The 21786-nt window shown below is 36.7% G+C and overlaps 1 protein-coding gene across 2 annotated transcripts in view; it reads right to left on the bottom strand.

The window, feature by feature from the left end:
* The window catches only part of abat (4-aminobutyrate aminotransferase), a 39203-nt gene extending 23269 nt beyond the window's left edge, over positions 1-15934 (bottom strand). Inside the window, exons 1-5 of one of the 2 annotated variants that reach the window (XM_030141057.1) lie at positions 15805-15934; positions 7813-7960; positions 1963-2060; positions 1843-1872; positions 82-199 (exon numbers count right to left, since the gene is read on the bottom strand). In XM_030141057.1, the coding sequence (XP_029996917.1) occupies positions 82-199; positions 1843-1872; positions 1963-2060; positions 7813-7882 (316 nt within the window). In that variant the 5' untranslated portion in view covers positions 7883-7960; positions 15805-15934. Of the gene's footprint in view, positions 1-81; positions 200-1842; positions 1873-1962; positions 2061-7812; positions 7961-8244; positions 8267-15804 lie in introns of those variants that run through there. The other variant, XM_030141058.1, reaches the window with a different exon arrangement.
* Positions 15935-21786: the final 5852 nt, after the last annotated feature.

Below are 21786 nucleotides of genomic sequence, written 5' to 3'. Positions count from 1 at the left end.
TTTAACATATTTTCTCAACTTGTTCTGATTTGCGAAATTGAAATTAGTTGAAATTGTTAATTTGGGTGTTTTTCTACTAACCAAGTGGAATAGAGGAGATCTGAGTGTAGAGGTCCAACATGCGGTTGCCGTCCACATCCACCAAGTAGTTCCCCCTGCTCTCATTGTAGTTGCAGAAAAAATTTACTGCACCAACATTCTGTGAAGATACAGTAGAATTATTAGATGAGATTACTTTCAGAATTTGAGATGTTAAAAAATTAAGAAATAGGATTTAGATACAATGAACTTTCTAAAACATGGTTGTCAAACACATTTTAGTTCAGGAGCCACATGCAGCACAATATGACCAGTAAAACAATAACAGTGAAAAAAAATCGAATTATATTATGAAAGTGTCTATATCTCCAAACTATTCTGTTGAGAGTTGTGTTCTCATTTTGACATTGGTTTATTTTAGTAGAATGTCTCTTTATGTTGTTATGGCAACCAGTGTGACATGTGACGTGATCATGCGACCTGTAATTAATGAATGGCTTTCACGTGTGAAAAAACAATAAAGTAGTGTGTGCCCACCGACGTGTGTATTCACACAAAGAGTAAAAACGTGTGCTGTGCTGTGTTATATCACATAAACGCTGTGCAAAAGAAAGCTCTGCTAACAGGTTATGGGCCCAGAGTCATAACGCACAGTTTGACAGACCTGCCAGGTGAAAGTCGCGACGTTCACTGCATGCACCTGAGAGCTGAGTTGGAGCAATTCTGCACCAACAGGAGTAAAAAGGACAGAGATGCGGCACCAAGCGGCCACTGGGCTAGACTCGTTTTTGATGGTGACGAGAAAAATTATGAGCTATGTGAGACAAAGTTTTTGGACCACCTCTGTCTGCAAGGTTTAAAGGACACTATTTTCAACCAGCCCGCTCCTGATGATGAGGAGGATGAGGAGAAAAATGCTGAGGCCTACGCGGAGCTCATTCAGTTTCTGGATAATAAGAGCCTGTCGCTGGCAATGCGCGATGCAGCGGATGATGAACGCGAGGCGCTGATGATTCTGCAGGAATGCTACACTGTGCAAAAGAAAGCTCTGCTAACAGGTTATGGGCCCTTTTTTTTTTTTTTTTTTTTTAAAGTGACTAATATGAACAACCTGAAATTTCTTAAGAAGAATAAGTGCAATTTTAACAATATTATGTCTCAGTTTTTCATTTACACATGTGTATTACACCTTTTTTCCTTGGCTAAAAGGTCTGTGTTTTTCCCTTCCCCATATGTCCATACTAGTCACACCAGTTGTCTTTCAATATCTTACGTTGTCTTTCAATAATAAAAAATATATAACAATTACCTTCTGTTCAACATGGTGATGGCGACTCATCTTTATATTCATATTTGTTCTGGTTATTCACATCTTGTTAAAGGATAGTCTATAAATATAAATATTTTCATGTAATTTTACTTTTTCACACTAAAACAAAGAAAAAAAATTGAGTTGTTATGATTTCTAGGTTGTTATGATAGTATATGTATGGTGTATGTATGGTCATAACAGGATTATATGGGTCTACATGTCCCTGAACTAAAATGATTTTGACACCATTGATTACTAATATCTTCAGTGTAATTTTTGCATTTCACAGATTCTTCCCATGGGACAGGTCTTATCCTAACACTATCTAAAACCAGTCCACCATAACGTAATTCTATATTTTACCATAAAACCACTTCTCAAGTAGCTGTTCGGACTCACAACTTGACATCCTTTAGAGAAGAGGTCCTCAATTCCAAGGATGAAAATATAAATTTGGTTCTCAATTTGATGTACACACCACTCAAGTTTACCTGGATCTCTCCCAGTTGTTTTGTCAGTTCCTAAAGACAGAAAAAGCCAGTGTTACTTTGTTATACCTGAGAATGGCATGGAACACATTGGTGTTGTGTCAGTGTGTATGTATTTGTTACTTGTGATCGTGGCCCAGGCACTTGGGTTTTCATGGCGGGTCCGTCATAGTCACACTCCACCTGGGTCTTTGGTGCTGCCTTACTGACATACCTGCATCCTGCACAGAAAACACAAAGGTACTAAAAAAATGACCCACATACTGTAAACTAGGGCTGGACTATTAAGCCAGTACTGAAGATTTAATTCTTCTGCAGAATTCAATCACTACAATAATACTAAATCAAATCAAATTTTATTTATACAGCACCAAATCATATCAGAAGTTACCTCATGACACTTTACATTTAGAGCTGGTCAAGATCAGACTCTTGATGCTACATTAACTGTAAAATGAAAAAACATATGAAGGATAAAAAAATATATATATATGAAAATCAACACATTTTCAACTTTTCAGATGATTATTTCACAGATTTAGGACTTTTCAGAGGCTTGAATCTGCTCTATGAGTTTTGGATTATTATAATGAAGGTTCCTTAGAAAGTCATAAATCAAACCTGTCTAATTTGATCAAGTTTCCATGCTATCAGTCTTAATTTCTCCACCTGTTTTTCAGACTTTTAACACAATTTTGTCTGAGATTAATAAAGTATTCTGAATCTAAATGCATTCCCTTTAGTGTTATTACCCCATAAAGACCCAGTGTTACTTTTGTGGCAGTTCCCAAATGATTTTTTTTTCTCTCTAACCTTTACTTAAGTGATTTATCGCCATTTATTACCATATTGTCCTCTGCATTGTGCTTTTTTGAAGTGAAAATCAGGTACTTTCCTATACTGAATTCACTGATCATGTAGATGTTCACAAAAATCTCAAAGTAAAATTGAGGGTTATATCAGAAACAGAGAAAACAGAAGAAAAAGCCACTTTTTAAGCAAAGATAACAATAACTCAATGTACAAACCTCTGTCATTTATATTGTATTGATGTGAACTGTATTTTATCTGAATTTTATCTCAACATGTTGATAGGTTTAGTGGTTCAGAAGGTATTCAAGATTTTGGATCAGTAGATTGTTTTTGGTTGCCAGTGGCTGTTTGGGTCTTTGATGTTTACATTTGTTTGTTTTTTAAGTTAAATTATTAAACTGAACTGTATTATCAGTTATTACTAATCCATTTTTTCCCTTTGTGTATTTGTGTTGTGTAAATTTTGCATGTCTGCTCTTGTAAATGGTAAAAATCGATGGTTTTAATATGTGCAGGCCACAAAAGTGGATCAATAAAACATGCTATTATTACTTAAGTTATTATTTCAGGACATTAACTTGTTAATGTAAATAAACTTTGCACTGTACATCTCCTGGTGGAAAATAAAATATGTGTTGAATTTGAAAAGAATCGGGTGAATAGTCTTTGAGAAATTGGTTGGACAAAAATCTCAGTCGGAGCTCTGTTATTGTTGTTATTAATAACTGTAGGAACAATTTAAAATCCTAAATTATATTAGTAACAACCAGGAACACAATCACAGCATATTCAATATTACCAGCTAGCATGAGCTAAGGAGTCCCTGACGAGTTTGAAAGGAGACTTTTCTGGTGCACTGGTCTAAATATGATACAGTTACTCCACTACATTAGTGTTAATACCACAATTACACTTAGAAATGACAGAAATAAACAAAATGCTATGAAACATGAAGGTGCACATTATTGTTTTGTATTATAGCTGGAGCAGCATAATATTTCGAAAGGTGAGTGAGGGCTATCAACACATCATATGTCAGTGCTACATATCATTAACCCTGTGTTGCCCCGCCCACAGAGGCCCTTCATAACCACTGAAAGTGTGTAATCTGTGCAGGTCTGTAGGAATGTCAATTTTTTTTTTTCATACAGTTTATTTGTAACTACTTTCATTAACTTGAGCAATAAACAAAAATACCAAATACTCAATAATGGTCATATTTTTAACCCTTTAAATGTTTGTAATGCAAACAAACCATATTTTTTTAATGCAAAAAACACAAAAACTTGTTTTTTTCCCAATACATTATATAAAAATTGGATTATTTATTTGTTTTTGGTTTTGTTGCAGCCTGGTATATGTCAATGATTAACATAACATATAATGATAACATTGGTTAATTTGCATTATTATCTTTTGTGGTCAAATGATAAATGCTAAAATATGTCAGTGTGGATTTTTTACTCACATCAGAGAAGGGTGTTACTGTAGTAATTTTCTATTGTTTACAATGTGCTGAGTTTAGTGGCTGGGTCAGAATTTTTTTTAAAAATCGTACAAAAATGAACAACTTTCGAATTCCAAACTAATAAAAAATGTAAAAAAAATAATAATAATAATAATATGACCTTTTATAACATGAAGCATAAAGGGTGCATAATATGCTCACACAGATCCTAGAAGGTTAAACCTCCTTTATCTTTGTTATCATGGATACATGACTGACAGAGTACTGACTTCATTCAGGCATTCACAGGTCACTATTCTCTGAGAGGCACGCATGTGTGATCCTGCTTGAGCTCAGTCAACCATTTACACTGATTGCATAATGCTGACTGGTAAGCACAGGAACTCATAAGAGGCCCTGCATGTATCTTGTAGAGCTGATTTTTTTATCCACTGATTTTAAATTCAAAATGCATTACCACTATTCTGTGGCATTTGATGTCGTCCAAAAAAAGAGACAGAAATCAAGGAATAAGTAGTTGAAGCTTCATATATAAGCCTAAATATATACTCAAAAAATGTCCACACAAAATGAAAAGGCATTTTATTAATAGAAAGTAACATCATCCACATATTAAACCCCTTAAGGTCAACTGTTGCAAGTTTGCATCAAACCGTTTCTATTATGGAGTAGGTACCGAAGTAGCATATGTTGTATTCCCACATTACACGTTCAGCCATATTCGATACGTACCCAGTCAGATTCAGTTTCAGTTTCAGTCAAATTTCTATTTTATTCATTCTCTTTTATGTGCTATAGTCCAGTTAACAATCTCCACTTCATTTAGCACCTGCTTGAAACCAAAAACACAAAAAAGTCATTTTTAAATATACTTCTATATAAATTGTTATAATAAGTTGTTTCTCCTTCGAAAACAAAGATGAGCACAGATGATGTGTGAGACTAATTTATAACTGTTATTATTACTATTAGTGATTGCTGCCGTTGTTGTCTTTCATTGCGTTGCTGGTACTTTAGGATAGTACTGCTGATCCTCTACTTTTTCTAGGCTGTTACTCCTTTATTTTGCTTCTTCTGACTTTATATTGCATTGGGACCTGTGATCTGATTGGCTAGATCTTTAAAGAATCTGAATGTGTTCCACCCACCTCACTCACTTCATGTCCAGCAGCAAAAGTTGAGTTAGAAACTCTCATCTGTGTAAGGTATTTCATTGATTAATTTCCCTTGTGGAATGCCACGTGCCAATATAAGTGTAGTAACAGCTTTCACTGAAGGCTGTAATTGAACAATTTAACACGGAGATGTGACACCAAAGTGAAACAACAGTTATTTTTTAAGACTATTGAACCTTCATAAAATTATTTTATAACTCTCATAAAAAGGAGGAATTGATAACCTTCAGTTAAATAATCAGTATCCTGGTGAATGTCTGTTGAGTTGGAGAGACAGAAACGTTTCTGCTGTTCTGTCCTGAATCTGATATCACTACTCTGCCACAATTACACTTAGAAATGACAGAAATAAAGTGAGTACAAAGCTGGTTATAAAACTGTGTTTTATGTGACATGAGCTGGAGGCAGCATCAAATTTGACTGAGACACTGGGCTGGGTGATGTGAACAAACGGTCATATTACAATCTGCTGAGTTAGTATTCTGATCCAGCCGGAACCATGTTTTTCTGACCTCTTTTAAAATGTAGGCAAATTACAAACAAACTTCACATTCAAATGTCTCTGGTTTCTAGAGGCTCAGGCTGTATGTGATGGCTTCTGTTTATTGTTACTTGACAAGAACCAGGACGTAAAATAAAAGTGAGTGAATAAATCGTCATCGTCTCTCTTTCTCTCTCTCGTCCCCCCATGTTTTTGCAGGCTACCCATCTAGTACCTGACCCGGTGCAGGACTCTGGCTCAGGTAATCACCACATCATCAGCCTCAGAGTCACACATGTCTGAGTCGGTGTCATCAACCTGCTTAGAACGATTACACAGAAATGGTCCAGTGTATGAAAACAAAAACTCACATGCTATTCAAAATCTTCCATCGGCCTCTGCCGGATGTGTGTTTTTGTTTTACACGGTAAACCAATTTATTACTCCCCGTTAGCACTTGGCAGATGTTAATTTTATGCCCTGACTAGAATGCATATTTATGTAATTGTTGACCAGCATTACAACGATATTTTGACAGTATCTAGATGGGGGAAACTGTGGCGGCATAAATTGTCCTGCTGGAGTTTTAAAATGGATAAAAAATGCTTCTACACTGCAGCCTCACAGCATGCTTACAAAAATGCTTCAACTTAAGGACTGCCATTTTAACAGGCCACTTAGATTTTTTTTAATGTTTTTGCAATACAAGTGTCAATAAATGTGTTTTTAGCCAATTGTTTTGAACCTTTTTTCAGAAAGAACTAAACTTTCAATATCTGACCATTAATTATCATTGTTATATATAATAAATCCTTAAAACAATGTGTTATAGTAAAAAAAATTAATGGACTTGAATTTTTATCATATTTATATGAAAAACTTCAACTTAAGGACTACCATTATAACAGACCACCTAGATTGTTTTAATGTTGTTTTTGCAATACAAGTGTCAGTAAATGTCTTTTTTGCCAATTTTTTTGCACTTTTTTATGGAAGAACTAAACTTTCAATATCTGGCCATTATTTCTCATTACACATAAAATAGTGTGTTATAGTAAAAATTAAAAAAAAAAAAAAAAAAACAGACTTGGATTTTTATCATTTACTATGAAAAACAATTGAAAATATGCATAATGAAATTTTATGAGATTACAGAAATAAACGTTCAACTATTTTACATGTGCGCAAACATTTTTGTTTGTCTAGAGCATTCTGTGTCCATGTTACAGCTTCTTATTTTTTGTTATTTCTAGGCATTTTTAGCCTGTGTGATGTCTGTCTGTAGCACTACTGTGTTCAGCTCAGTAGGACTTAATTTGGGGTGACAGCTGAGTGAAAGATCAAAAATACCAACTGAAAATGCTTCATTGTTAGATATAATGAACATGCTACAGACCCTCAAGATGTTAAAGTTGGCACAATACTGAATGTGCTAATTTAACAAGAAATTAAAATGTATTTTGACTTTAACTTCATTGAAGACAGTATGAACGCAACATATTTCAAGTTCCGTCTGGTCCATTCCACACATTCACGCTGCAATGTAATCAAGAAAAAAATTGGAATGGAATTTATCATTTAATAATTGTGATGTTGCCATGTCTTTTAACAACCCCTGAAACACTTTCAGAGACTGAAGACATCAAGAAATGAAGTATTCAAGGGAAATTTTGTCCCATTCTCCCTGCAAACAATCTGTAAGAGAGCTTACCCACCCCTCACAATGTTTCCATCCTATTTCATCCTTGTGGTTGTAAGTGTAATTGTTTGGTCTAGAAAATCCCAGTAAATAGTTAAAAAGTGTTGACCAAAAAGAAATATCATGTCCTAAAATGTCTTGTTTGATCACAGTCCAATTCACTTTAATGTCACGGAGGATCAAATCATTCTCAAAATAGTTGTTTTTTGAAATTAGAAGGTTAGAAGTTGAATAATTGCTTGAGGTCTGGTTCATGGTGTTTACGATGAAACTCAACACTACACACAGCCTGAATTTAAAATATTTGATTCATCATTTCAGTTTAGGGGTGATTTACCTGTAACACTGAGCCGCAGGTTGTTCTGCAGGGAGAGAGCAAGATGACGACTCATCAAAGAGGATGCCATGGCAACACTGTCAACGGACAGCACAGGATGTGATGAACAGGCAGCAGTCGCACTGAGGCTGTAACTTCACCAAGTCACCTATAAATGAGACAGAGAGAGAGAAAGAGAGAGAGAGAGAGAGAGAGGGAGGGAGAGAGGGAGGGAGAGAAAGAGGGAGAGAAAGAGAAAGGGAGAGAGAGAGGGAGGGAGAGTGAGACTATATTTACTGTACAAAACAAACTGTTGATAGCCTTAATGTCCATATGTCTGTCTCTGTGTGAGTGTGTGTGTGTATTAATAGTTAATTGATAGACCTTAGTATTTTTAATCCCTTTTCTTTATTTCAATATTCTTCTTAAATTTGCATTCTTAGCACATTTTACCTTGGAATGCACAATTTCGTTTGGCAATGTAAATGTCTGTTTGTAATGCCAATAAAGGGTCTTTGAATTGAACTGAACTGAATTGAAAGGAATTAAACTGAACTGAATTGAGTGAGAGACACAGAGAGAGGGCAAAAGGGAAAGTGAGAGAGAGAGAGAGAGAGAGAGAGAGAGAGAGAAGAGAGAGAGAAAGATTAACGAAGGTACTGCGATACGGGGAAAGTAATTGTCTGGCCAAATATAAACAGAACGGAAGAGAATATAAACACCAAGACCTCAGATAACTTTTGCACTCAGGAATTCTACCAGGAATACACATTAAGCTTTGTTACTGAGTTCAAGAGATGTCAAGAAAATAGCATGGTTAATGTTAGGTTGAAAGAAAGAAAACTATTTAACTACTGTTTGTTTAGAGAAGGATGGCAGGAAAAGTTTGTGAACAGGCCTTCAATATTAAAAGAAATAAACACTGTTGTTAAAAAAACACCAGAAAATAATTTGATTTGTTAAACCGAGTCTGAAAATGACATGCACGGATTGGATTGAATTCTCTGAAAATGGATCTATAGGTTCACTATAGGAGAAATAAAGCCTGTCTCGGAATGATGGCTGAAGCCAAATGTGTCAGTAAAAGAAAAAAAACGAACAAATATAACTGAAAAACCATTTGGGAGACTGTCCATAATAGTCACTTAGTAGTAAATGAATGATCAGTGAAGCAGCAAGACAAAAAAAGGCATTTCTCTTTCTCACCAAGCTATTACATAACAACATACGGCAGCAGGAACAAGAAAATTCCAGCTTTCACAAAGAAGAGACCCTGACCCACCACAAACACGCACACTCACACAGAAAAGGCAAACAGACACACACACTCATGAACACACTGCCAGTTTCTTGGCAACATCGCGTGAACTGGATGAAACTGGTTTAGAGAGTGAGAGTTACACAAGACTGCATCTTAATATGCCTGGGAGAGGTGCAGGAAGCTGTTTGACGGAGTGTACAATACAGCGATAAAGAATGGGGGATTAAAGTAGGATACGCTGGAATCTGACGGTAGTAGCAAAGTTCGCAGCTCTATTACGCTAGGATTGTTTTAAGGGTTATAGTCGGTTATGTGCCAAAAGCCACTAGAGCAGTTTACTATCATTCAGGTTTTACAAAGGTTGCTCATATAACATCCTACCAACAAAGTAATACAACACTCAATCATTTTGGACATTTTTATATATTATTTATGTAGGTATTATTTACCTCTAAATACTGTTTTCCTGTTTCATTTTATTTACCACAAAAAGATTACTTGGGTCTTCCATTTCTACAAAAGCACAAGAGTACCTTTAAATCAGTTATATGCAATTTGTTGTGGCATCAATGAGCAAAAACAGATCGTAAGACTGCAGATGAAGCGTGCAATGCAGATAGTGACGTAAGGGCAAATTGGGGGGGGGGACTGATCCCTACATATTGTATAGAACATGCTGTCCTTTAGTTGGATGAAGGGCTACATTGAACAACTATCTGTATTCCTTAAGGCACTTTAAGTGACTGAAGAGCGGCCTCAATAAGGAAAACCCATGTCCAGCCTAGGGGTCTCTAATGGAAGCTCCATCAGGACAAACAGGGCAACATCAAATGATTTATTTTAATAATTAACCTAACGCTTTAAGACGTAATCAACACACAAAAGTGTCGTATTCAGAGAGCTAGTTTTCAACCAGTGGACTCTGTAAGACTAGTCTGACAGCCTGGTCAAAGAAAAACACCCCACACTCTAATCAATAGGCTTATGTAATGTCACAGCAATTATTTTATTACTCAGTTCCTCCACCTCTGTTCTCATCTCGATGCACTTATCACTCTGGAACAAAGCCAGTCTGGAATCAACAGACCACATGACCTTTTTCCATTTCCACAAGTTCAATGCTTATGGTCACCAGCAAAGTGATAATTATTTCAGATATGAGAAGTTACTCACTGCATCATTCAGGGTTGAATGATTTATTTCCAGCTGAATCATATGACTAGGGCTGGGTATCATGGCCAATTTCCTTAATCGATTTGCTTTCGATTCATAAGGTTCTGAATCAACTAATCCCGATTTGATTCGATCCAATCTTATATCAATTTGATTCACTATTTATTGATTAATTCAGATTAATTTAGTGATACCAAAGTATAATTTTGAGCTGTAACCTGATTATTTGACTACCGCAGCCATACAACATATCAATACTGGAATCAATATTGATATTAGAAAGGAAATAAATACGACATTTCAGGAGTAAATACCTGAATCTGCTCTTAAATAATGAACGGGATAGAAATATTTCCATGTTTGTACTGTGGCTCAGAATGGACTTCTTCATCATCTTTATTCTGTCTTATAGCTGGTGTTTTCTAGCATTAATGCGCATTACTATCACCCTGGGCTGCCGCTAACAATTTTGGCCCCCCTGAAACATAACCATGTTGGGCTCTTGGTGCAAGAAAGTCACTGGAAACAATCTGTCGGAGCCATAGGTGATAGTATCACCTGTGGCTGAGTGTGGATCCAAGTTAATATTCCTAGAACGACCGGCTTCCACAACCCGCCTCAGAGAGCCTCCGCCGACCAGACGGTCGGGGCAGCCAGTTCCTCTGCACTGCGGGTTCGAGTTTGAGGCCAGTTGTTTACCCCACCCTTAGTCTGTGCCCCTCCCGTGCCAGAACTGTCGTGAGCGACATCGAGACGCCCTGTCTCCCCCAGGCGCCCGCGAGACGGAGCCGGCTGCGCCTCTGCGTCAGCAGTACCCAGGTCAGGTACTCGTGATCCTGCTCTGAAAAATCAATCTCATCCACTATTAATTGATTACGCAAAATGAAAATAAAATCAATCTAAAATCAATCAAATTGATTTTTCTACCCAGCCCTATTAACAGTGAATGTCCAACAAAAGGAATCTTACCCATTTGTTTAGTTAAACCTAGGTAGGGACTTACTTCAGTTTCTTTGCTATCTCTAGCAGTAACACAATGCTAACAGTGTCAGGAGAGATATTTAATCGATCTAATGTCCAATATCCATAAATGTGTTTTTGCAGGTTGGAGATTGCTCTTCTTTTACCTCTGTGTAAAAGGTGGACTTTTAAAACTGATCCAATTAAATCAATTTTCTTTTAATTTTTTTTTTCTTAATAGACTTCCTCACTTATTTTTATGCACTTATTTCAGACCACACATCCTCCCTTGCCCTCACTGCAGATCAAAATTTGTAAGTTATCTGTTGGTTATTTCACCAAAGATACAGCAATTCTATGTTGTTGGTGAGTAGATTTAAAAATTATAATTAAGAGTAATGAGCAATAACTGCTGGTGCTCAGCAGTTAGGAATTTATATGCAAAGCCAAATTTATGATGTTGTTTTGATGTGTGTACAGATAGATAGATAGATAGATAGAGAGAGAGAGAGAGAGAGAGAGAGGGAGAGAGAGAGAGAGAGAGAGAGTACATGATTGTACAAAGAGTACAATCATATCCCATTACAATATAGTCTTTGTGTAAAAGGTGGAAACAACAAAGTAAACATGTAACACATTGAACAGGAGCCACTAAATATGTTAATGATATACTTCATGTTCATTCAGCTCCTAAAAACAAACTGCGTCACACTCAAGGTGATGTGGAAACACTGATAAACTTTAGTAAATCATATGAGGACAAGAAAATGAAAACAACTCCTAACTGTCTACAGGTTACAACTTGGTGCACCCGAGCCAATCCTTTAACCCCCCAGCGAGAAGACGGCCTCTAGTCATATGCCCACATAAGCATATATTTATTTATTTCAGAAGTTTTTTTTTCCAATGATTAATATATTAAGTACAGCTGAAACGATTAATTGATTAATCTACTTGAACCAATTTTTTAAATTATTCGATCACAATTTTCCTGAATCAAAGCTTTTTTTCCTTAATTTCGCTGCCATTAAAGATTGGTTCCACTGTTGTGTTTCACATGGATACTTATTGTGACTTGCATGACGCCAGAATCAACACAAACTACAAGGAGCGTAGCTCAGAAGAGAGATGGGGCCAACAAGGCAGAAAATGTCTATATGTTCACTTTTCTTTATTGGAACCATCATTTACTCCTTTAAACTTTGAAGCTTTTACACAAACTTTAAAAATATTTGTCTTTATTTTTCAGTTGTATGTTACTTCCATCTTAAGTTGTTAGTTGGATCTAAATGTGTTGAAGACTGGAGTGCATGCATTGTTTATAGATGTCATTTGACTTATATCTATATATTTTTATATATATACTTTTATACTGTTGTTATTTCTATATACATATTTTTTTATATATCCTTTTACTTTTCTCCGTTTTGTGGTTGTTGTTTCAGCTGGTTCTGGAATAAAAGACAAGTTGTTTCACATTTTCACTATTTTTTGCCTATTCAAATAACCACTTGATGAAATCGAAGAAAATAATTGATAAGATAATTGATTACAAAAATAATCGATAGCTTCAGCTCTAATATTTAAGCTCAAACTTTTTAAATAGCCCTTCTTCTCCAAGTATGGAGTCTCCCGCTATGGACCAGCCACACCTGCACTGGAGCCATTACAGGAGGACATATCCCCCTGTGTTTAAATAAAGTAACACAGGAGCTGTACTGTTGTCTGTGTGAGGTGAAGTAAGGTGATGAGGAACTCTGGAGCCAGAATCTGTGCAGTGATGTGAGAAACCTGTGCCTGCTGACGGGCCAGCTGCTTCCATGATTTCAGGCCATTTTCTGACAGATTTTGACCTGTGATTGGTCATCAGTTACATCTATGTGGATTTTAGATGGGGAGTTTTGACCTTGAGAGAACTCCACACAGAGGCCCCCACCAGCCAGCGCTAGGATCGAACTTTTGGCTGTGAGTCAATATCATGTTTTTACCTTTGAACACATATTTTCTTCTAGAAACTACAGTTAACCCCTTAAGGCCATCAAAACTTACTGTTAGTCTGAAAGGCATATTTCTTAAGATTTTCCACAGTAGTCCAGCAAATATGTGTGTGTGGGGGGTTAGGCTAAGTCCTTTTAGAAGTACCAACTATTGGTGCATCATGTGACCGTTATATGGCAATGCATTGGTACGTTGCTCTCAAGCATACACATCCATGTGCAGCGAGGATAAGTTATTCATTTATCATTTCATATGCAGTCAGTGTTCAACAACAGTTGGCCTGTCATCTGTTCTACTGAGAACTTCAAGGGAAAACATTAATATCTTGCCATTTTCAGACCTGTCTTTAATACTCACATCTTAAATTTTGCCTCCTGCTCCCATTTATTAAAATACAGACACTTGCCTGAAGGCACTTAGTGTTTTTTCCAGTTCATTGTTTCAACCATTGACTGCTCCATTTCTTTGTATTTGTCACTGGTCACTGTTGTACTGTTTTCTTTAAATGTTTGGTTTAATGGTCGCTGACATCAAACATGAAACGACAGTGATAAAAAAAAAAAAGACTATTGTGTAACCACCGCTGTACTACAGTGTTATTGAACTCTAGAGCTAATCAACCCCCAACCTGATAGCACTGGTCTGCATGAGCTATAGCAGAGACTTAGTATAACAATAAAACACTCTAAAATCACAAAATTAAATGGAATAAAATTAAAATATCAATTTAGGTTTCTAATGAGCATTTGTTGAGATGTTCCAAATGCTGCTGCATCAGAAATCTGAAGTTGCTTGACATGTAGATTTGTTCTGTATACTGGAGCATAGTACTAATATAAAACTACACTGTTTAAACCCTGCATTTATCCGTCCTGTCATAATGTAGAAACTTTGTCATTTATGAATTCTTCTTTTCATTAGCATTTAGGTTATTCATATCAAGTTTATAAATGAAAGGCCTGCTCGTGTCTTTATGTTTATTTTTTGTCAAAAAATCATAGAGAAAATACTATAGAAATAGTGTATGTGTATTCCTGACCCAATTTAGGTTACACACTTTAGGAAACAAAGGGAGCACATTAAAGTCTTTTACAAAAGAGCTCCAGTGTCCAATAACTCTGATATTGTAATAGCATGACATTTTTTTTTAAACTATGATGATGACCTAAATAACAGCATAACATGCAGGGATACTGTGAAGATATTTTGCATCCATATAAAATACCTATGATGTGCAAGTGTATTTCCAAATAGGAAAAATGTCATTATTTTTGCAGGGCTGCAGGTATGCATGACTCAAGCACCTTGTTTTTAATTTTACCTTATATATGTGCTTTATTTCCTTGTATATATTATTTACATGTTGTATTTATTTCTTCTATCTGTGGTATAGAGTTGGCCTTTTGAATATTTTCAGCATTTCCTTGTAGTTTTGTATATTGTCAGTATTTTTCACTAGATATATTCAGTATAATTTATGTGTTATAGTTTTTATATGCAGTCTTCCTTTTGCTAAACAGAACACAGCTGCTAAACTGATTTTCATTGTTCCTGTAACAGTGACAATAAACATTTATTCTATTGTTCTATTCTGTGGCATGCAGTCATGCATCAAAGTTTGACAAAATTAAAAAAAATTAAAAAATAAAAAAAATTTAAAAAAAAATTAAAAAAAAAAAAAAGAAAGAAAAGAATAAAATGTAGTGGAGTTGACTGTGTTATTAATTTTTAGAATTGTTGAAAACTTTTATAAACACACCTAAAACTGTTTTATATCACTGCTGTTTTAAAAAGGATAATCTCCAAAACACTGGGAAACTAAGAGATTTACCTCAGTTCTGTCATATGTCCCCCATATTGTGATTTATTTATTGATTAGCCTAATATGTGGACTGACCACATGCTGTAAGGAAAACTTTACCACAGTACAGTTCAGTTGACATCTTGTCTCCTCATGAGCTTCAACACCAAAATAGGACCAGTGTTGAGATGCTCCAGAAATCCTGCTGATCCTGTTCCTAACCCTGCTAACCCTTCTCATACTACTGGTTCTGCTCATCTGTTCCCTGCTGACTGCAGATTTGACTGTCATAGACGATTTTCGTTTTTTCTGTATTGTTCAGTGACTATAGTGCCGACACTGAAAAACAGTCAGGTCAGATAATATCACATTAAGGGTGTTTTCTGAGCTTCCAGGGCTTAGGGCTCTGGGGTTATCATCCCTTTCGATAACATATCAGGTTATAAATATGTATCATAGTCCTTTTCAGGTTTCTGCTTTGGTCTGGCAAATCTGGTTCGGACTGGATCCGGCTAGTTGGCGACAAATGGTTATGGATTAGTCCACAGTTGGCTGATCAGTTTAATATACAACCTATCACCATCAGAGGGAAAGACAAAAAAGATGCAGTCAACTGTTTTGTGTCCACAGACTGCAGCGCGTCCTGATGCTTGGAGGCTTTTGCAGCGGCTCTACTCACCGACAGACGACCAGACAACTTCCGACCAAACACATCCGTGCACAAACAAACCGGTGCTGGACGTCAGTGCTGTTTCTCACGGTATCAGACCTATGTGTCCGGTAGACGTGCATCGGTGCTAAAGTGTCGGCTGGCACCTACCAATGATCCAGGAACGGCAGGAAGATGTGCGCCTCAGTGCCCGGAGAAGGGTCTCAGCTCAGCGGCAGCCAACCCAGCAGTGTTGTGCAACCCAGGCCTGCTCCAGCAGAGGGGAGGGGCTTAAGGCCAGGGTTTTTGTTTTTTGTTTTTATCTTTATTTTCCATTTTCTACATAGTCTACGACCCACGTGGCCCACTAGGGGGCTTTGACATGTCTATAAATGAAGAATACTCTAACGACAAAATAACAAGAGAAATAACTATAATTAAACTACTGTAGCTGTAGTGCTCCAATTGGACAAAAGTTTATACAAGTTGTTAAATGACGTCACTGCCTAATTTTCGTAATTGTAAATGTGCATCTTTCAAAACACACCCAAATTCTAAAATCTTCCTGATGGAATTTGAAAAATATATTAAATCCTAAGAATTTATTTTTTTAACAAAAAAAAAAAAAAGCACTAGCACCCTGGCAATTTATGAAGAATTCTTCAAAATAGACTGAACTTTCTGATGTATGTATTTATTTATTTTTGTACGATATATTGTTTATACACACACACACACACACACACACACACACACACACACACACACACATTATTTGTCTATTCTGCTTTGTGTCTGTAAATCTATACATTTTTTCTTAAATTTATTTGTTCAAATGCTTTTTCTTTTTGACATCTTGATGTTTGTTCAAAATTTGTCTTGTATACCTAAATATTTTCAATAAAGTTGGAAAAAAAAAAGTGCATCTAATTGTAATGAGCGATGTAGAGGAATAACATTGAGTTAGAGACAAAAAGTTTGTATAAAAATACCCCAAATATGTTTAGAACTACAAATGAACTAGACACTGTCAATTTTCGTTTGTTCCTTGCTTGTTTGTCCAAATTCCAACCCTCCTCCTTTATCCGGGCTTGGGGACCGGTGTTCTGTCGAGTTGCGCATGCTCAGTAGTGCTAGGTAGCTCAGCTCGACAGGTAGGGTTGCACCTGTTAAACTGACCCAGAACACACACATTGGAGGAGTTACTGTGGTTATTACCCCGCCCCCCGAAAAGGAGGCAAGGAATATTGTTTTTGGTTTGGTTTGTTTTTTTGTTTGTTAACACTCAGCAAAACTATTGGTTGAATTCATACCAAATTGGGCTTATAGATTGCTAGTTAACCAGAATAGATGTCATTACATTTTGGGAACAGCAGGTCAAAGTTCAAATTTTTTATGAATTTTTAAAATCTTTTTTTTCCCATTTACTTATAATGGACAAAATTTCAAATGTCTGTAGCAGCAAAAAAATTTGGTAGAATTCATACCAAATTGTGTTAATCCATTGCCAGTGGCCCAGAATAGATATCATTACATTTTGGGACACATAGGTCAAAGTTTCAATTTTTTATGAATTTTTCACATCTTTTTTTTTTTCCCCCCATTTACTTAAAATTTGCAAAATTTTACATGTCTGTAGCTGCAAAACTATTGGTTGAATTCATACCAAATTGGGTTTATAAATTGCCAGTGACCCAGAATAGATGTGATTACATTTTGGGAAAAGTCGGTCAAAGTTCTAATTTTTTAAGAATTTTTAATAAAATTTTCTTCTCCCATTTACTTATAATTGGAGAAATTTCACATGTCTATAAAAACATCATTTTGCTTCAATTTACTTCAGACTTGGCACATATATAGAGGCAACTGATATGCTGACATCAGCACACCCATAGACAGAATGACATCAACTGGATCGATGCCAAAATAAGTTACAATTCGGGTGAGGGGTGGAGTTTGTTGTGCCTGGCACCACTTGTTTATTTATTTATTTGTTTAGTTTTTCGCTTCGTTTTCTTCACTTTGGTTTGGTTTTTAACCGTACGGTCCACATAGGAGCCTACAACAAGTCACGGTAAAACATGAACATTTTTAACCAAAACATTTTAAATTTTCAGTCTGCTGTAACCATTATCTAAATGGACCAAAAGGAGACAATAGAGAAAACTGTCAACGTCAATGGGACTGATTTTTTTTCAGTACAGTGATTTGTTTTAGACAAAAAACAAAGCTTTCACATCTCCAAAAGTCTCCAATAACACCAGAAAAGTCGATAGATTTTGTCACTAGTGGCTGTTTTGATAAAGAGCTTCTAGAGGGGTCTGAAAAATCACTAAATATACCAACAAAGTGCCTAAGTTGTTAACACTGACTTACAGCAACACACAGACTGTGTGTTTTTATGACTGACAGAGAAAATCATCTGGTGTCATTTAGAGGAAAAATGTGTGTGTTTTAGCATTTGAGTCACTTTTCAAAAGTTGCTAAAAGTTTTAAAACTAATTTTTAAAGTAGCTACAGTTGTTGCTGGGTACTTTTAGAAGAAAAAAAAAGTTGCATGGGTAGTCTGAAAAGTTGCTAAATCTTGCAACAAAAGTGTTAAGTTGGCATCACTGATCAGTGTAGTATATAACACCCAACACTGCACATCACCACGAAAACAGTTTCCCCATCATGAATTATGGTGTGGTGGCAGCATCATATTGTGGAGATGCATCCCTGCAGCTTGCTTTAGAATGCTTGTAAGGTAAAGGGTAAAATTAATGCAGCAAAATACAGGAAGGTCCTTGACAAAAATCTGGCTCAGTTGGTCAGAGAAATGCAAGTGTGGAGGTTTGTTTTCTATCAAAACAATGAGCACAGCAAACAGTGAAAGCTGCAGAGAAATGGTTTACAGAGGTGAATGTTCTGGGGTGACAGAGTCCAGACCTCAAACAAATAGACAATTTGTGAGTGGACTTGAAAGTGGCTGTTCATGCCTGATCCCTGTGCACCCTGACGGAGCATGGGCAGCTTTACAAAGAAGAATGAAGTAAAATTATTGTGTTCAGATGTACAGTACAGGCCAAAAGTTTGGACACACCTTCTCATTCTTTGCATTTTCTTTATTTTCATGACTATTTACATTGTAGATTCTCACTGAAGGCATCAAAACTATGAATGAACACATGTGGAATTATGTACTTAACAAAAAAGTGTGAAATAACTGAAAACATATCTTATATTCTAGTTTCTTCAAAGTAGCCACCCTTAGCTCTGATGACTGCCTTGCACACCCTTGGCATTCTCTTGATGAGCATCAAGAGGTAGTCACCTGAAATGGTTTTCACTTCATAGCTGTGCCTTGTCAGGGTTACTTAGTGGAATTTCTTGCCTTATTGATGGGGTTGGGACCATCAGTTGTGTTGTGCAGAAGTCAGGTTGATGCACAGCTGACAGCCCTATTGGACAACTGTTAGAATACATATTATGGCAAGAACCAATCAGCTAAGTAAAGACAAACGAGTGGCCATCATTACTTTAAGAAATGAAGGTCAGTCAGTCTAGAAAATTTCAAAAACTTTGAATGTGTCCCCAAGTGCAGTCGCAAAACCATCAAGCGCTCCAACGAAACTGGCTCACATGAGGACCGCCCCAGGAAAGGAAGACCAAGAGTCACCTCTGATGCTGAAGATAAGTTCATCTGAGTCACCAGCCTCAGAAATCGCAAATTAACAGCAGCTCAGATTAGAGACCAGATGAATACCACACAGAGCTCTAGCAGCAGACACATCTCTACAACAACTGTTAAGAGGAGACTGCGTGAATCAGGCCTTCATGGTCAAATAGCTGCTAGGAAACCACTGCTCAGGAGAGGCAACAAACAGAAGAGATTTATTTGGGCCAAGAAACCCAAGGAATGGACATTAGACCAGTGGAAATCTGTGCTTTGGTCTGATGAGTCCAAATTTGAGATCTTTGGATCCAACCGCCGTGTCTTTTTGCGACGCAGAAAAGGAGAACGGATGGATGCTACGTGCCTGGTTCCCACCGTGAAGCATGGAGGGGGAGGTGTGATGGTGTGGGGGTGCTTTGCTGGTGATGCTGTTGGGGATTTATTCAAGATTGAAGGCAACCTGAATCAGCATGGCTACCACAGCATCCTGAAGTGACATGCCATTCCATCCGGTTTGCGTTTAGTTGGACCATCATTTATGTTTCAACAGGACAATGACCCCAAACACACCTCCAGGCTGTGTGAGGGATATTTGACCAAGAAGGAGAGTGATGGAGTGCGGCGCCAGATGACCTGGCCTCCACAGTCACCGGACCTGAACCCAATCAAGATGGTTTGGGGTGAGCTGGACCGCAGAGTGAAGGCAAAAGGGCCAACAAGTGCTAAGCATCTCTGGGAACTTCTTCAAGACTGTTAGGAAACCATTTCAGGTGACTACCTCTTGAAGCTCATCAAGAGAATGCCAAGAGTGTGCAAAACAGTCATCAGAGCTAAGGGTGGCTACTTTGAAGAAACTAGAATATAAGAGATGTTTTCAGTTATTTCACACTTTTTTGTTAAGTACATAATTCCACATGTGTTCATTCATAGTTTTGATGCCTTCAGTGAGAATCTACAATGTAAATAGTCATGAAAATAAAGAAAATGCAAAGAATGAGAAGGTGTGTCCAAACTTTTGGCCTGTACTGTACAAGCCAGACTGAGACCTGTGCACGCAGACCCAGCTCTGTGAGTATGACCAAAGGTGCATCTACTAAATATTGACTTGAAGGGGATGAATATTTGTGCAATCACATCACATTATACAATATAGTCTTAATTAATTTACTTTACAACACTTTTACTGTAACTGTCTGTAGATCTTCATGCTAGTATTTCCTACTTCCTCTTTTAGCACCAAAAAAGCGCCTCATGTCATTGTACCCTTTCCTTTTCCTCGTAGTATCTCTGTAAATAAAATCAAATTCTAATTCAATAAAATAGTATCTGGGCTCTCAGGTGAAGCTACAAATATCTAACTATAAATAAGAAATTATGGAATGTAGAAACAACACAAACAGATTTTCAATAATAGGAGGTACAGTTTAGCCTAGCCTACCAGCTGGTTATTTTTATGTTACCCTCAAAGGTTTCACTGACCAGTGATGGGCATGAACTAGTTCATTTATTTTTCTATGAATTGAACTTAATATATTTATAACTGAAGAACAGCCTTTTTTGGGAGATTCTGAATGTTTTAGGTCCAGATAAAAACACTTGTTCATATGGGGTTACTGCCTCAGCCGTGATAAATGAAATGGATGTAAATAATATTCACAACAGTTGGGGATAGTAGTGATGGGCAATAATATGAAGAGGGTTTATTTAGAAAGATAAGCACAGAAAAACTCATTTTTTCTTCACTTCAACTGTTAAATGAACTGAGCGTTCTCAATTGAAATGGTGAACTATGAACATGAACTAATTTACTTTGTTCTGTATGAACTGAACTTTGACCTAGTTCATGTGAAGTGTAAACTTACACAACACTGTCACTGATTGTACTTTATTATTCACCATAAAATGAGAATGGAAACAAAGGGAGTTTATCTTCTTGGAAAATAATAATTGATTTTACCTCATAAAAATGTAATAAGCTTGGTTTAAATAGAGACTTAGCTTTTCTTGCTAAGAAGTTAGCTAACGTTTCACCCATGGTTAACAATCACCTGTTTATTCCCTCTTGCACTGATTGGACTTTTCAGACTTGGTTTGACAAAAGGATAACTATATTTAAGGACCTTTACAACTGAGGGACTTTTGGGTCCTTTTATGAGCTCTTAAAGAAATTTGACTTGCCAAAATCCCACCCATTTCGGTTTTTCAGAAAAGGCATTTTATTCAGAATCAGAACCCCAACTTCCCTCGTTGACCCCTGGAAATTCTGGTTGATTCATTATTGGCTCTTAATCCTGAATAAAAGCGGCTAATTTGTAGCATTTACAGCCTAATCAGTTCCAGTACTGACAACCCAACGTCTGGCCCCAAGGACTCTTGGGAGCAAGAGCTTGGAATCACACTGCCTGATGATTATTGGCAACAGGTCTTATGGTTAGTTCACTCCTCTTCAATCTGTGCGAAGCATGGTCTCCTCCAGTGTAAAGTTGTACACAAAGCTC

This window comes from Sphaeramia orbicularis, chromosome 8, assembly GCF_902148855.1.
Source record: "Sphaeramia orbicularis chromosome 8, fSphaOr1.1, whole genome shotgun sequence".
Taxonomy (NCBI): domain Eukaryota; kingdom Metazoa; phylum Chordata; class Actinopteri; order Kurtiformes; family Apogonidae; genus Sphaeramia; species Sphaeramia orbicularis.
The sequence above is the reverse complement of the archived record's forward strand: the minus strand, read 5'-3'. Positions and strand labels throughout refer to the sequence as shown.